The following is a 16,978-nucleotide window of genomic DNA, read 5'->3' on the forward strand; positions in this document are numbered from 1 at the left end:
CTGGGGACACCTCCTCACCTGGAGGAAAAGCTTGTCCAAATCCCTGGGTCTGGCCATCCCCTGATCCCCAACTGTCCCCAAACTCTGCTGCTGTTCCCGAACCCCTGGGGCTGCTTCACCTGCCTGGGGCAGCCCTGAGAGAGGAAGCAATTCTGAGAAGCTGCCCTTATTTTAGGAAAGAGGAAGGGCTGGAGCCGTTGCGCCACACAGGAGGGGATGTTCACAGCATTCAACTTCCAGATTTCCCAGCACAGCCTTCCCTGGGATTTTGGATGTAAAACTTGCCCTGAGATTGCCTTACTGAAAGCTGTTTTATTTCTGTTTTCCTTGAAATTGCAATACAGGCGGGAGACCTAAGGAGCATTAACATTCAGCAATTCATTTGAAAACCAGAAAATGCAAAAACCATGTTGGGCTGAGTTAGGGAATTCCACAAAAATCCAGCCTCTAGGACAGGCTTTGGTGTGAAGCAGGTTCTGGGTGAGCCCAAAGTGCAAGGAGACAAGGTCAGGAGCTGAAGGGCCAAAATATCCGGGGCCAAACAGCCCAGGAAGCAGCCATGAGAGCAAATCTGGGTTTATAAATCAACGAGGCTGGGAGAAGAGAGAACCATCAGCTGGAAAAACCATTTAGATTTTCCTTTTGTGCCTCCCCTTTGCTTGCTCTTGCTCTCTCCTGGGATTTGTGCATTTAGAGCAGGCAAAGGCTTTTTTTTTTTCCTGTTTTCTCTACACTCGTGCCTGAAACCGGAGCATTAAGAGCAAATTGCACTGGTCCTGCAGCCCCGGAGAGGCTGAGGGAGGAACAAAGCCAGCCCTGTCCTCGCCGGGCTCCTCAGCTGTATCCGCATCCCATTCTCCTCCCTGGAGCAGCACAAAGGCTGCAGCCAGAGGCAGGAGCACATCCCCTTGTGCCAGGCGAGGCAGCTCCCTCCGAGCTCATAAATAACTCCCCGTGCTCCTGCATTTACAGCGATGGGGATGGGAAAGGGGGGACGGCACAGCACGAGCTGTCGTTTCCTTTCCTCGCTTGCTGCCTGCTTCCCAAAGCCTTGGAAAACACAGGGATGTGCTAAATCTCGCTGAGATTCCTGTTTTAATCCTGCTGAGCTCCAGGGAGCTGCGTTCAAAGGGGTTTTCCCCCCAAAAGGCGAGGTGGAATCACCCGAATCTCCCTACATCTGCAAAGAAAGGATGGGCTGGGAAAAGGCAGCGCTATTCACATCCCTCACCAGATGAATCCAGAGAAACCCTTGCCAGATAAATCAGATGCTGCTGGGGTGGGTTGTTTTGGCACGCCAGGACTTTATTGTTCCAGTGCCAGAACTGAAACATGCGTGTGCATGTGGTATTTTTAACCTGCAGTTTAATTACAAGGGGGTTCTCCGCAGTTTAAATGGCAATTGCTGTGCTTGATTAGTAAAATACACGTTGGGTTCATTATCTCCCCGCCAGCCACTTCCCCCATGCAAACAAACTCCAGTGGGGGAGAACTCCTGTTCTCCCCACCACTGAGCAGTGGGAAGAGTCCCTCTGATTATTTCAGAGTTAATTCCATCCCCAAACTCAGCCACAGGCAGCCCAGTCCAGCCCTCCCAGCTCCACCATCTCCTCATTTCAGATCTGCTGCAGCAGGACCTGAGGGGATTTTTGGGCTATTTCCCAAACTCCCAGGGGGGACTGAGTTTGAAATCCCATTTCTCCTAGAAAACATCTGGCTTGTGACACAGGTCAGAGCCTGACTGCTCCAGCCCTAAGATACTCGCTCCTCTGCATCACAGCAGTGGGCAAAGAGCATTAATCCGTTCCACCCTATGGAATAGAAGCATTTGGCAGGATTTTTGCAGCCCCTGTGAGATTTTTATTGGCGTTTATGTATTGAGTTCTGGGAGGAGGGGGCCCTGCGTGGCTCTGTGGAGGTGCAGAAATAAAGCCAGGTTTGTGCCTTGGCGCTGGAGATGGGCAGGTGGAACATGAGTTTGGATCCCACCTAAGGGAGGCAGGAGCCACAGGAGCAGCTCTTGGAGCTGCCCCAGGAGAGGCTGGGGGTGGGGACAGCCCCGTTTCATCCAGGACTCAGGACAGTTTTTAGCAATAAAGGTGTAAACCAGGCAGTGCCTTTGCCCTGTGACAGCAGGGACCTCCTTTAGGGAACAACCCAAGACTTGGGTCCGGTCAGAATTCCTCCCCCTCCTCTTCCTCTTGCTGTTTGCTGACAGCTGCTCCTGCTTGGTGGCCTTTGTGTCCCCAAGGGTGGCAGGTGCTGCAGGAGCTCATGACACGAAGCATTAGCTGATGTCTCCCTCCTTCCCTCCCAAACCCCAGCAGGTACCGAACACTGACACCAGCATTCCTCACCCATCCCTTTGGATTGGAGCTATTCTGGGCTGAAACTTCCAGGAAAAAAAATCCAGGGAGAAGCCAAAGCTTCTCATTCCTCATCTGGAACACCAAACCCCGGTGTCACCCAGCATCCCAAACTTTTAGCTTTGATCCAAACAGCCCCAAAATTCCCCAGCAGCTCCCAGAGGCAGGGATGTGACTGTGTATTCCCTAGGTCAGCCTTCAGCAGGACGATTAAAGCCAACAATTTTGTTGGGAGTGTTTTAATTTGAAAGTTCTACTTTTCACCTGCACAGAAAAGTTCTTCTTGTATAGTAATTTTTTTTTTCTATATATTGTTTCTGTATGTACTGTACAAGTAACTTATTCTTGAATAATGCGATTTTACCGTAATATTAAAAAATAAAAATAAAAATCTGCTCTTAATAAACTGTTTTTAGAACTTGTTTCTCACCTGTGGTCTTCAGTCTGATTCTCTCTGATCGTTTTAGTGGACACGGGATGCTAAAAGGCAGAAATAAATCTCCCTTGGACATGAAAATCCTCTGGTTTGTCCCCACGGGACAGTCAGGACACGGCACCTGGAGCAGAGATAACTTTGTCTCCACATCTTTTTAAGGCATTTTGCCAGGATATTCTCACCCTTCCTCTCCTTCTCCAGCAGCACCACTGACTTTTATACTTTCATCACCTAAAAGGCCTTTCCTGACCCCGTCTGGAGCAGCCCCAGGCTGAGGGATCAGGAACACAGAATCACCTGGATAAAAAACCTTGTTAGAAAACTGTTAAATTTGTGATTTCCCAAACCTTTCCCTTATTCCTGCAATTTCCTTGCAGCAGCAGCAGCACTAAACAGACTCAGGGCAAATCCTGGCTCCAGTTGGGATGGGAGCTGGAGCAGCTGGTAAGGGAAGAGACTCAAAAATCACCACACAAACACCGAGGAGGGTCAGTTTTTAAAACTTTTTTTATTTTTTAATTTTTTTTTTTAAGTTTTTATTTTATATTATCTACAAAGTAAAAGTTTTCTTAACTTAAAAGTTACATCACTGTCTCACGATAGTGATTATCTCATCAAACGTGATTTATAAATAATAACTCATCCGTTTGACGATTAGAATTTTTTTTTTTTTTTTACTGAACCTGTTTCAAGTTTAGTTAGAAGTAAAAGGGATCTCCAAGTCTTGATTTTTAGTGATAATAGCAGCAAGAATCACTCTTGTTACTTCTTTTGCTAGCTGACGAGTTCATAACTTTGAAGGGTCATTAAAAAATAAATAACTTCCAGTTTTCAGCAAGCAGAGTTGGGGCACTTGCAGGACTCAGATACAGTGCATGGAATTATGGAATAGCCCACAAGTTCCTAAATGCCTCTACTCAGTCCGAATCTCTCCCACTGCAAGATGAACTGTTAGCATTCCTAGTGGATGTTACAAGAAATCAAATTTTTTTTTTTTTTTTAAACAAAATAAAATGAAATTCTAGTTTTCTGTGCTTCCAGTTGGCAGAAGCAGTAGAAGGAGGGTATTTGGCCTACAAAAGGTATCCAGCCTTTCAGTTATTCCAGATGAGCCTTACAACTGCTGTTGGTGGTGGGCTTGTACTGTAAAAAAAAAGTTCAAATGTAAATAATAAATTGGCAAGCCACACAACAGTTTGCTAGTAAAGTGGTCACAGGACAACTACTGAGCTCAACTTTCTTTTATTTTTATTTTTTTTTCTTTTTCTTTTATTTTTTTTAGAGAACAAAACAAAGCCCTGCAAATCAAGATGTCCTTGGGATGCTTTTTTTTTTTTCCTTTCCTTTTTCCCTACCTAAGCCCTCAGAAAGCAGCTTTGTTCTGCTCACACATTCCCCAGGAAACATCAGGTAAAACTACATCACTACAGAAGTTCAGAGGCTGTTTGAACTTGAATAATCAAAGAAGCCTAAATAAGGTTAAATTTAAAGCGGAAAGAAGTCACACAACTCCTGCTTTTCCCCCAAAGTAAAAGCTGCAGAATGTTACTCTGAATTAAAGTTTAGATTTCAGCTGTCACTTTACTTTACCAGCAGCCTAGCAGCCCTACCCCCACACAACATTTCACTCCTGTCCTCGAGATTTAATCAAACCTCCGATCATTATAAACTCCACACAGTCCATCCCCCACGGCAAATCCACGGCAACACCTGCAAAACTCAAGTCCCACAGTGCCAGTGTCTCACACTTATCCTTTTCTCTACTCCAGCTAGAGAAAAAAACAAGAATATTCCCTGAATTAGGTACAGCTCACCGGCTAAACCTACGCTCCTCTAGGCTGCCGAAGCGCAGCCGCGAAACACAAGGACATCTTAAGGTTGGTCTGTTTGATATTTTTAAAATTTTATTATTTATATATTTTTTTTTTCCCCAAAATCTGGTTTCTCCCAGTTCTCACTCCTCGACCTGGCTGAGTTAGGGTGCAGGTCTCCCGGGCACACACTCCTCACCTGAAGGGTGGGTCATATAGGGGAAATGTGTTGTTGTCGAGACTGGAATGGGCTGTAGTGCACTTTGAGCGAGGGCGGCTTGGGGACCACCGGGAGGCTGTGTCGTCATTAGCATCATTGGAGCATGGGCAGTTGGGTGAGAAGGAACCATTCCTGACTGTACATGAGCCTGAAACAAAGAGCTCTTTAGTATCATGGTCACAAGGAGGCAGCAACTCCTGGCCACATGACTGGCGAAAGTTCGCTCCGGCTGCAAATCCGGAGCTTTACTCTTCATTTATATATATATATATATTTTATTTTTATTATTTTTCTTTTCTGCTAGGTTAGGGGTTAAGGCAGAGGTTGTAACACAAAAAAAAAAAAAAAAAAAAAAAAACCAACAAAAAGGAAAAATAATAATTAAAAAAAGGGCTCAAGTCCATATTGCCGGCTCTGAGTTGCATTCTCAATTTTAGCCATTTTGCCAGCATTAAACAAGGGGGGTATTAAAAAAAAAAATAACAATTCAGCAACAAATCTTCAAAACATTTGTTAGTCACCTACATCAAAGCACTTCCTAGAGGGTACAGATAGGAACTTCACAGGCACTGGGAGTTTGGCATCCTCTCCCCAGCTCTCTCCTTGCACAACCCCACGTTTTCTCCTGGCTCCCTGCCCTGGGAACCTCCCTGTCTTCTCCAGTGACCTGTGCCCACACAGTGCTCAGCCAAGTCCTCCTGACATGAGTGATTTCATCCCTTCACACTCTCGGGGCAGCTTTGTTCTGCTTCCAGTTCAGCTCATCGCAGTTCTTGTGTAATCTGAGCAATCAGGGCTAAGTCTCAGTGGAAAAGGAGATTAATCCTTCCCATGGCTGATCACCTCTGGCAAACAACTTCAGGAACTTGGTGGGTTCTTTAGCTCAGAGCAGTTCATGTCTCTAGAGGTCATCAACTTATTTTATTTGAAAACCTAGCAAACATTATTTTCTTAAAAGCACAAAGGAACTCAGAGCTCTCAGTGGATTTCTCCTGGGAAAAAAAAAAAGCCCCAAAACCCCATCATTTGTACCTAAGGTTTGCTTTGTCCTTCTACCATATCCCAGAACTGCAGCCTCACAGGTCTCCCATGCCAGTAAAGACAGATAGCAGGTAGTGGCCAGAATTTTATTTCTTAAAGACAAAAAGGGTTACTTGACTCATCACAGACATTCCCCAAACTCTTTGATCAGACTTGCACGTGTTAGTAGCACCCCAGAAGCCTTTAAAGGCAGGAACTGCAATTCAAATCTCACTCTTGCTCTAAAAAAGGTTTAGGAGATCAGGCTGTGGAACAGAAACACCTCCCAGGACTGGCTCCACGTTGACTTTGACAAACATGCTATTGTAGAAGCCATCATTATAAAGCAGCTATTCATAGAGCAGCTGGAGTCAATGCACACAGTGGATAAAATTTTTCTGCTGTGGCTCAAACACTTTGCAAATTGGCAGCTGACAGCACTCTGTAATGAATTTTAAAGTACTGGTTCTCAAGTGAGATATCTACCAGCTCAAGATTCATCTGATAACCTGAAGGGAAATTGGATTGATCCCCTGTGTTGGCCTAACTGAAATTCTTACTACGTGGTATTTCAGAATTGTGTTTAGAAGCTGGGAATGAGGCTGCTAAAAAACTATTAAATCCAGTGATTAGTTTCCCCACGATGGAATAATTACATGCATTTAAAATTTCTGACAGAACTGTAGTTATGCCTTCACTAGAGATTTTTGAGGGAACTACTTCATTGGCAAAGTCAATTAGTTTGGTGTAAATATCACAAATTGCAGCTTTCGTTCTAAAAAAATTGCAGAGGAGACTGCATGAGTTAAAATCAAGGGCAAGGCAGGCTTTGTCTGTGATTGCTAAAAATCCTGCCTGAGCAGTCAGTTCTGACTCAAAGTTGCATCTGATTTGTTTAATTTGGTTTGCTTGGCACACAGAAAGGAAGGCAATGGTCACATCCTGCATCCCTGGCCTGGCCAGGGCACAATTCAGGCACAACTTTACCCTTTCATGGCCTTCAAACAAATGTTTCATCTTTCAAATCACAGCACTGGGCATGCCACTAAGCCAAGACCCCTCTGAGAAGCTCTAAACACAACCCAGGCATTCACAGCAGTGCCTTCACACCAGAGCAGAGCAGGAGTCTTGTTTCTGGCAGAAACCAGAGAAGGGGAGGACATGCCAAGATGTCACAGCAATCATCAGCTTTGGCCATCCTCGCCTTATCCTCCCCCCCCAAAAAAAAGCAGAGAAATCAAAAGCTTAAGAGAATCAAAAAGCTAAAAACTCAACATCAGTAAAACGATTCCTAAAGAACTATTGATTTATTGGCTTAACTGACTGTCCCAGGGACCAAAGCAAAGATTTTATCAGAATTCTGTAAGGGACTGGAAACCTGTCAGATTAACATCCCTAATCACAGTTAGTCACTTTATCCCAAACTATTGTTAACCTGTAAGAGAAGGCAGAAGGCAGACACCAAGTTCTTGGTCTGAAGAAGAAATTGTTCAGGCAAATTACTGATTGAACTGCCCATTCCTTGACAAAGGACACTAAATCCAGGAGATTTAGTAAACATCAGAAAATCTCTGTCACACTGCTTTACACAGAGCTCTTGATTAATCTATCATGTGCTCCCCCTCCCCAAATCCTTTTTCTCAGGGAGCTGACCACAAGAGAGCAGTTAAGAGAAGTGAGTTTTTGATTCTGAAGCAAAGACTGTTGTTTTAGCTTGCCCAACAATCTTTGGGGATCTTCAGCACAAGCAGCTCATTTAGAACCACACACACACACACCACACACACAGAGGCTTCTTTCTGCAAGGATTGTCCTGCAGTCACCTTAACTCTCTCCTCCCTCCCTGCACTGCTTTGTTACTCCCTGGAAATCCTGTTATGTCCTTTTCTGGATGTATTCATGTAAAATTTGTCTACGATGCAGAGCCTGAAACTGCCACCAAAAGCAGCAGCTCAGCCTTTCTGCACTCAGCTCCCACCTCCAACCTTTCTGTATGCCAGCTCTTCCTGGGATCAGGCACCTGACTGAGCAGGGAACCAATCTGACCAAGAAATAGCCTAAAAAGGGGGTAGGGGAGGCACATTTCAGCTGAATCGTGTCCCCAGCCTGGTTTGCTCCACGGCCAAGCAGTTCTGTGAGCAGAGTGGTGGGGCAGGGACAAGGATGGGAGCCAGGAACTGGGAAGAGAGCTCAATTTATTTCAGTAGCAGTGCCAGCTTAAGATGTCTTCATTAAACTACAGTTGCAGATGCACTAGGTGTTGGAAGCTGAGGTCCAAATACACCTTGTCAAATTCTAGATAAAGGCAATGTACAGACAGAAACCTAAATAACAACAACAGGTAAGTCTGTGCTGAGAGGTGACAGATTGGCAATCACTTCAGCAGGCCCGACTGTCCTAACTTTTGTGGCATTAAGACATTTAGTCTTGAAGGTTGTTAAACTGTGTTTACCTGGGGGACATGGGCCATGTGTGGCGGATTGGTATATGCAGGTTGAACATGGGAGGGATGAATGGTGAAGACTGTTTGTTGTGCTGTAGGAAAATTGTTTTGTGGAGACTGCGTGTTGGAGCCTGGCGTCATGGAAGGAGGGGTTGGAGCTAGACCTGCGTGGTAAATCGCCGACTGCTGCTGGGGGTTGGCCAGGTGCAGGGCCTGGGCAGCCTGGTGCTGGTGGTGCTGCAAGAAAACACAGAGATCATTTAGGTTAGGGCTGAGGAATTACACTGATCCTGTTAAGGAGAAAGGAGAGGGAAACTGCTCTCAGTTCCGAACACGTAAATGGCGAATCTTTAGGATCGCCTGTGCTCACGGGGAAACTCTTTATAACCCCACCAGGCTCAGATTCTGCTGGCACACAGAACCCAGACTATCAGGTAAAACCATGGAGAACCTGGAGCTGGGAATGCCTCACAGCTGCAGCCAGTTATTCCCAGGAGGGAATTCAGGAATGCAGCACTATTCCAAGGACCACTTTATTTTCAGTTGCTTTGACAAAATCCAACCGAACACTCCTCAGCATTTATCTGCTATTTCCACTTCACTCATGTGAAAGCACTGACACAATTATGATCCTTCCTTAATCCTTAAACTGCAGCATCCCCCATCCCCTGTGAACAGGGAGAAATGAACAGTCGGACTCTGCTTCTTTTTCCTCTCAGAGAAATCAATATATCAACATCAAGCACCAGTCAGCTGCAAAACCCCTTAAACACAATTAAACACAATTTGGAGCCGCTCAGGGCTGTGTTACCTGCACGGGGCTTGGAGCAGGGTGGCTTCCAGCATGTTGGCTTTGCTGCTGGCCAGTTGGGGTGGCAGAAGGCTGAGGATGCGGAGGATGCGGATGCAGGGTAGCATTAGGGTGGGCATACTGCTGAGCAAGTGAGCCAGTGGAAACTAGGATGAAAAAGAGGAATATTTAACACCAGGTACGGGACATGCACCTCTGTCAAGTCACCATCCTGCACTTGAAGGTTTCACTACAACTCAGTCTGTAAATACACTCCCTCCCCCTTCTAAAAAAATATATATATTTATCTTGCAAATAGCTGATGATCTTACCTTGCTTTTGTGTAGTTTGGTTTGGCAGGAAAGTCTATAAACAACCATAATTAAGACAGTTCATCTACCCTAATTTGACAATGTAACAGATACTACGTAGAGAAAAGCAGTATTTCATCTTTTGTTTTGTCAAACAGACCGGTTTTATGAAGATCAAATTTATAATTTTCATACAATTTAGGACTTCCTGAGATATACTTTTCAAAGGTGTTACGAGTCATTTTTATTTCCACCATCCAAAAAAAATTCTTTGGCCTTATACCTGGCTAACCTCACCATGCTACTCTTCTGGAAATTGCTCACAGAACAGTCAGAGGGAAGCACAAACTCCACCCGAGCGCTCCAGAGTAAATAAACACATCACAGCTGAGAAAACTGAGGCTGCTTGAGCATCAAATTTTTGCTGAAGCCACTTTCTTGTGCTAAAATAACCCATTTTTCCTCTGCCCTCGAGGCCAATCTGTTCTGGATCACCACCATCCTGTGAGTTCCCCGACACTGCCATGGAATTCTTCATTCCTTGAAACAGTAGCAAATAAGGTACAAAATTCCCAAAAAGGAAGAAACTGAACAGCAGGAAACTTTCACCCCAGTGAAGCCACATCTGTTGCTACAGCCGTGCCAGTCTCCAACAACAAACACCAAGGGCTTGGATCCTGCTCTGTCCTGCTTCACACTAAATCCCATTTTTTTGGAACTTTTGAGGGAATCTAAGCAAGTATGGAAAGCCACGATGACAACAAGTCTTCCTTTCAACACAAAGCATGCAATGTGAAAGCAGGACCCTAAAAATGAAGATGTTTCCCCTATTTCTTTTAGGTCTTGTGCAACAATCAACTGTCTGCAGCTACTTCTGTGTGTGACAACACGTGTTAATCCCTCTGGTGTCACAGCCTGAAAGACCAAGGAGAGTTTTGCTGACAAAGTGCTAAAAAAGCAAACAGCCAAAGAAAACCATCAACTCAGTATTTCCTTCGCCTGTTCCTTATTTGTTTTGGTGCTTTTTGGTCATTCTGAAGTTAATTACTGATGAATATCTACCAGGTTATATTGGGTTTTTTTAATGGGGTTGGTATAATATGAGAACTTGATGGCCACTGCACTTTTCCTTCAGTCTGGTTTGCTATAAACCTTACAAATCCAAGTTCTAACATGTCCCAACTCACCAGAATACACAGGGCCAGGAGATTTTTGCCTAACTGAAGTTTTTCGCCCCTCTGCAGGTTCCTCCTTTAGAAAATAACTGCCTGCCACATTTAACTTAATCCCTGGCAAGCTCTATTAAATCTTCACTGAGCAAATGGCCTCGCAGTGATGAGCAGTTTCAGGCTATTAATGCAGATGAACTAAATTCCTGCAGCCTGGAGTTGATCCTAATGTTCTTATCCACGTGTGCAAGCACAGTTGTACACTCTGAGACTTCCTGATTGAGAGGGGTTTCAAAAACACCTCAGTATTTTCTAAGCACATTGTCAAAACCAGCAGGATCTTCTGCCACAGCATTTTGTTATGCTTTAAATTCAAGTATTTTTGGGTTTTTTTTTTTCAGTATCACTACTAAAATGTATTTTGCAGCAGCATCCCTGCCATGCTCCTACTTAGCTTTCAGTCATCTCTCCTCTGAAACACCAAAATTATCAATGGCAACACTGATCATTTTTACAGCACCAAGTTTATGGCCTTCCACAGGAGGAAAATTTCTCAACCTCATTATTATACACCCTCTGAAGAAGGCCAGAAATTATTATCTTTGCCAAAGTAATAGAAATAAATGGAAGGAGGGATTACTTGCTTGCCAAAGGGCACATTAGACCAGCAATCCTCCCAGTGCCTCAGCCACAGAGCTGGCAAGCCTGACTACAAATTAACTCCAACTCCATTCAAGAGGCTTTAAAATGTAGATGAAATTTAATTCTAAGCTGTAAGATACTCAAGGCTTCCCACATCGCTTGTTAAGAGCCCCCAAAATAATGTGGGACTCCCTTAAACCGTTTGTGCAATTCGTCTTTCGGCTCTTTATGGCCAAGAGAATAATAAACTCACTTGTTCTGAAATAGATATTTCTACAATAAAACTTCACAATAAAGAATTTCTCTCTTAAGACACCAGTTAAACCAGGGAATAGCACCCCAAAGAATAGATATGAACCAGGGGGAGGATCAGGTTTTTGTCACAGTGGCAGCTCTTCCAAAACCACCTAATATTTTATCCACATAGCTTTGGATTTGAAGCACTGGACTTTTTTATACCGAAGAATATTTGTTTCTCTAGTTTCTCCTCTCCTTTATTTTGTCTTTAGCAGATCACCCTAATGACCACATTTGTAGAGCTTAAAACCACTCCAGATGCTGCTGCAAATTATGTTTTAATAGTAATATTAAAAGTGCCTTTCAAAAAATGTTGTCTGGGCACTTCTCAAAGTCCTGGCCAGTCCCTGCACACAAACCAAGAACAACTCAGCAGGTCTGAAATGTATTCCCAGTTCTAAACCAGAGTTCAGGCTCCAACTCCAGCACTGTAAATGGTTTTTCATGTTTAGTTAGTGCAAATAATTCCTGCCAAGCCAATGAAATCTCAGAGACCAGCAGAGCTGTCAAAGGAGTCTTGTGAAAATCATGAAAAATTCACCTGCTCAGCCAGAACTAAAACACTTTCCCTGGGCTTTTTTAAAGGAATTTTTGTCTGGTCATCAAAACAGCTCACTACACAAATTAACAGCAAATAAGATAAGACAGGAGGTGAAAAAAAAATTTAAAAAATGACCCATTATCCAACATTTTTCCCCAACTGTCAGTATTTTGGGCATTTTCCAAATGGCCACCTATTATCTGAGAATGTGCCAGGAAAGCTCTAGGAAAGGACACACCTTGCTGCAAGTTACCTCAGCTCATTCCAGCACAAATACTCTGGGGTTCTCACCTTTTATACCTTAAATTCCTCTGCCTGGGCTGACCTGCTTCACTTCTGCATCTTTCTAATCAAATGGTTCTAATGTGAGAGATTTCACTGCGCTGACCTGGCAGGGACACGCGGGGAGGGAAGCGACTCAGTCACGGAATGGGAAAAAAAAACATCACAGGGATTGAATTACTGAATTCAACTCCACAGAACTGCACCCCATTTCTGAGAGCAAACAAGAAGTAGTCAGCCACAGAACCCACAGAAGGAGCTGAAATTAAAAGAAGTCAGAGCAGCAGAAATCAAACAGAACCCTCAGCTACAAGGGAATATGTGCAACCACATGGTGTCATTTCATAATTTTGTCTTTTCCCCGGAATTTCAATGGTGCCAATGGTGGTCAGCGTTGGTCATGGTCCAAAGATGCATTGAAGAGCCTATTTTCAAGAACTGACCAGTGAACAAACTTCAAAACTATTGCCAGAGCCAGTAAGATGGTGAGGATAACTACATTTAAAAGACCTGAATGGTAGGAAGCAAAGAAATAGCAAATGTTTCTTTCATCGTACAAACATTTCAAGAAGTCATTTTACACAGGTAGAGTGGACTTCACTTCAAAGATAATCCAAGAAAGGAACGAGGTTATTGAAGTGATTTCAGTGCACCAAACCAAGAGGCATGAACACAGCACAGGTCAGCAACCCACAGCCCCCGCTCAGGCAGAACCAAAGTGGCACAAGAAACACAGGAAATCTGCTCCAGAGGAGATTTTTGGAGAACAAGTGGTTTTTCTCACATCCCTCTTGCGTGAGCTAATGCAAAAATAAAAACCCAGGAGAGTGCCTGGCATGGGCTGCACGGACTTACAGACAGACACAGCAACAAGTGCCACGGCAGGACAGGAGCAAGAACAGAAACACCCTGAAACTGCAACTCCTCCTTTCCCATGTCCTGGGTGAGAGTTCATCCTGCAAGCACCCTCCTCAAACCTCAGCTTCCTCCAAGAACACCAGCAGACAAAGCAGTGTTTGGCAGTTCTCTGCCTTTCCCTGGATGAGCTGGATCAGGCTGTTGTGTCCAGAGATTCCCAGCCCCTCTCCCAGTGCCCCCAGAGATGCTGGTCACCAGCACAGCCCCAGCTGAGCCAGGGAATGGAACTGACAAAGTTCAACCTGCCAAGGAGCCCTCATCTCATCCCTGTCACGCAATCACCACCACAAGCTGCTCCCACCATTCCTTCAGTGGCAACTCTACAGAAAACTTCCTCCACTTTGGCTGCAGCTCAAGTTATTTCCTCCCAGGGGCTCAAAACTTCAGCCACAGCTTTTTGAAGGGATGAGGCCCAAGTTACTTCTCCTTTCAGGAAGCTGGTAATGGGTCAGGTGTAAAAATCCTGTTTGGCTCACGAAAGGGAGCAAGGCAGCTCCCACAGGTTTAAGCAGAGGCTACAGAATCACAGAGTGCTTTGGGTGGGAAGGGACCTTCAAGATCATCTTGTTCCAGCCCCTGCCATGGGCAGGGACATTTTCCACCAGCCCAGGTGGTTCCAAGCCCTGCCCAGCCTGGCCTTGGACACTCCCAGGGATCCAGGGGCAGCCACAGCTTCTCTGGGCAGCCTGTGCCAGGGCCTCATCACCCTCACAGGGAAGGATTTTTTAGAGCCCACTTCTGGCTGCAGATGAAAAGACTGGGTAGTGAAATCAGAGATTACTCCATATCCAACATAAATTTTTGAAGAATTGACAACTCAGCTTCCTGTGATCATATAAATCTGTTCCAAAGCTCCATTCCCTGCCCACTGAGAGGAACCTTCCTGCGTTTTCCACATCCTGGTTTGGTGCAAGGAAACTTGTTCCATCAACACGTCCCATTCCTTTAACATGTGGTTCTTTAGAAAGTGCTAAAGTGCTTTTCTGTACAATCAAAATGAGTACAAAAAACCCAACTCACTGGCAAAGTAGAAAGAAGGGCCTGTCTCCTTGCTGTATGGTATTTTGGGACATGCTGAATTTGGGAAATAGAAAGGTAAATTAGCCTCTTGCCACGTGCATACTTCCCATCTTCTGGAAAGGTCAGTGTCAGTTTTAATTTTTTGTTTAAATTTCTTTTTGAAGACTCTAGAACCATGCAGATATTTTTATTTACTTAGCTGCTATTAGAGCTAGATATTTCGTTTTACAAATGAGTGGAGATGAAACACAAGTCTGGAGTAAGCTTTCCTTCTTAACTGTGACACTGAGGTCTGCAGTTCTTAATTAAAACAAAAAGAAACTTTATGTCAATTCACGGTCTATTACTGTCCACTGTAACAAGAAGGTTAAAATGCAATTACACTAGAGCAGAAACTGGCCCTTGCTTTTTCAGCTATAGCACTGCCATTCTGAACAGTTCCAAGACAACTTTGGTGACTGGTTCACTCTTAGTCCCTGGAGAATCCTCTGAAGTTTATATTATATCCACCATTGTACTATCAGGGGAATAGAATTTACTCTACTGCTGAGACAGAAATCAGATAAAGTTAGAGACAACACCAGACCAGTAAAACATATGCAGAAGGGAAAAGGGGAAGGGAGAGCAGGGACAGGAATGAGAGCACAAAAACCAGGAAATGCATCTGTGTAAAACCAAGGTCTGGTTTTACACAAGTTCTTAAACACAAAAGTTAAGTTTTTCAGAGGACTCCAATTATCTGGAAACAATTCAGCCACATGGAAAACTAACACAAGTTCACTGTCATGGGAATGGACAGATCCACCCTCGGTAACCAAATTTTCTACCAGCAGCAGAAGCCTGGTCTGGGCTTTGTGTGACACAGGAGCCAAACTGGGACCGTGGCCAGCAAACTCCAGCAGCCCAAGGACAGGGACTGGGAGGCCACCCCGAGCCAGCAGCTGCCAGACAGACACAGAACCTTCTGAACCCAAGGTGCAGCTGAGCAGGGGAAGGACGACACCTCCAGGTCGGCTGTGTGGCAGGTAAAGGTGTCACATTTCAAACTCTCCTGGGCAGGGATGGCTCCGCAGATGAAGCGTCACAGACGTTCTTATCGTCTGAATGGGAATAAAGTTGTTTGGACATTGTCCTTCCCCATTTTGAGGGGAAAACCCCAGTGATCTGAACACTCCTCTGTCCTGTCTTTAGCTGGGGTTACTGGGACCACGCAGCTCTGCTTCTCTTTCTTGGCAACAGCGGGGTTGTGACACTGTGAACTGGCAAGGAAATCCCAGAGGTGCAGGAATATCCCATTAAACAGCATTAGGCAAAAGTACTTTCCTTTAAAATGGAAGAGTGCTTATCACCAAGTGTAGGTCACTGTATGTATTTTGAATTCAGCTATCTCTTCACAAGACAGGAAGGAAAACAACCCCCAAACTTTTGGCAGTGAGGATGGGTCCCTTAAATCGACAGGAATTTTCTCTTGGCTGCCAGGCTGTTACTGTTTGCCACAGAATTTCAACTCGTCCCAAACCATTAGTGAAGGTGGAGTTTCAGACCTTACCAGAAAACATTTCACACCTTAGGAATAGTTTGATAAGCAGTTTCCCCCCCAACCCCCAGGTCTCAGCACAGAAGTTCTTGCAGACATCTTCTCTCTACCACATACACAGGAGAAAAGCTGCGTGAATTTTGCAGGAATAACTCAAAGCAAGCACCAGTACCTTGAAGGGTAAAAGGGCCCCACTGAGTCCTGATATCAGTGCTAAAAATAAGTAATAATATATTTTTTAAAAATTAAATAGCAATTTTAAAGAGCCAAAAGGGAAATAGTTTGAGCAAAATCAAAAGCAGCAGCAGCAGCGGTGGTTGTTTCTCAGCAAGTTGTTATTCTGTACTTTCAAATTATTTTTTTTTAAGAGAGGACCAGAATCAAAGTGCACAGGTATATTTAGTTCAAATGTGGGTAAACTAAAGATTCCCAAAAGACAGAGCATAAGTTATGGATATTTTCTTATAGTCACTCAGTCAGATGTGAACAATTCCAACATGGTGTTCTTTAGCTCCATAAGATTGGTCACCTCCGGCATTCCTGCCTTTTCCCCACACATGGATAAATGGAAGCTGAAGTGGACACGTTACAGCTGGACACACTTTGAGGAAGCACAGTCCATCTGGGCCAGGTCTTCAGGCACTCAGCACATGGAAGACTTGCAAAAATGTTAATTGAGAGGGTGCTGCAGAACATCAGGAGTCATTCCATGTGTCACTGTCACCTTGGAAGGTGAAGGGTACATTGGAGACAGTTCATGTTCACTAAACACGGCTGCACAGGGGCAAGAACACACCCTTAAAAAAAGGTCTGTCACATGGAGTTCATGATCCTCTTGGGTTGAATGGTTTCAGTAACAAAAATTTCAAGCACTCCATCATTTACTGGAAGGTGGGAGAGTATTTAGAAGAGTCACCAAGTAGCTACTTGAAAGAACACAGGAGGACAGGCCATTTCTGTTAAATTAGGTGCTCTTGGGAAAGTAATATTTAATTACATGGCAGGAAATACCAAAGAATTCTCAAGTTTGACCCAACTTAGTTGTTTGCACTGGCAGGTAGTCACATATCTACAACAGACAAGCTGCAAAACCAACACAAAATGAGATCTAACAGTTGTAAGTTAGAATATCAGTGAAAAAAAAAACTATACAGACATCTGATCAAAGCCAAGCA

At 44.4% G+C, this 16,978-nt stretch overlaps 1 protein-coding gene across 12 annotated transcripts in view; it reads right to left on the reverse strand.

Annotated features, from left to right (window-relative positions):
• Positions 1 to 3,291: 3,291 nt before the first annotated feature.
• ATXN2 (ataxin 2) overlaps positions 3,292 to 16,978 on the reverse strand; it is a 49,562-nt gene continuing 35,875 nt past the window's right edge. For 10 of the 12 annotated variants that reach the window (XM_058851398.1, XM_058851405.1, XM_058851400.1 and 7 more), the window contains 3 exons: positions 9,108 to 9,253; positions 8,306 to 8,533; positions 3,292 to 4,981 (listed from right to left, as the gene is read on the reverse strand). In XM_058851398.1, the coding sequence (XP_058707381.1) occupies positions 4,778 to 4,981; positions 8,306 to 8,533; positions 9,108 to 9,253 (578 nt within the window). In that variant the 3' untranslated portion in view covers positions 3,292 to 4,777. The remainder of the gene's footprint in view (positions 4,982 to 8,305; positions 8,534 to 9,107; positions 9,254 to 16,978) is intronic. The other 2 variants (XM_058851397.1, XM_058851396.1) reach the window with 1 other exon arrangement.

This window comes from Poecile atricapillus, chromosome 16, assembly GCF_030490865.1.
Source record: "Poecile atricapillus isolate bPoeAtr1 chromosome 16, bPoeAtr1.hap1, whole genome shotgun sequence".
In the NCBI taxonomy this organism is placed as follows: Eukaryota; Metazoa; Chordata; class Aves; order Passeriformes; family Paridae; genus Poecile; species Poecile atricapillus.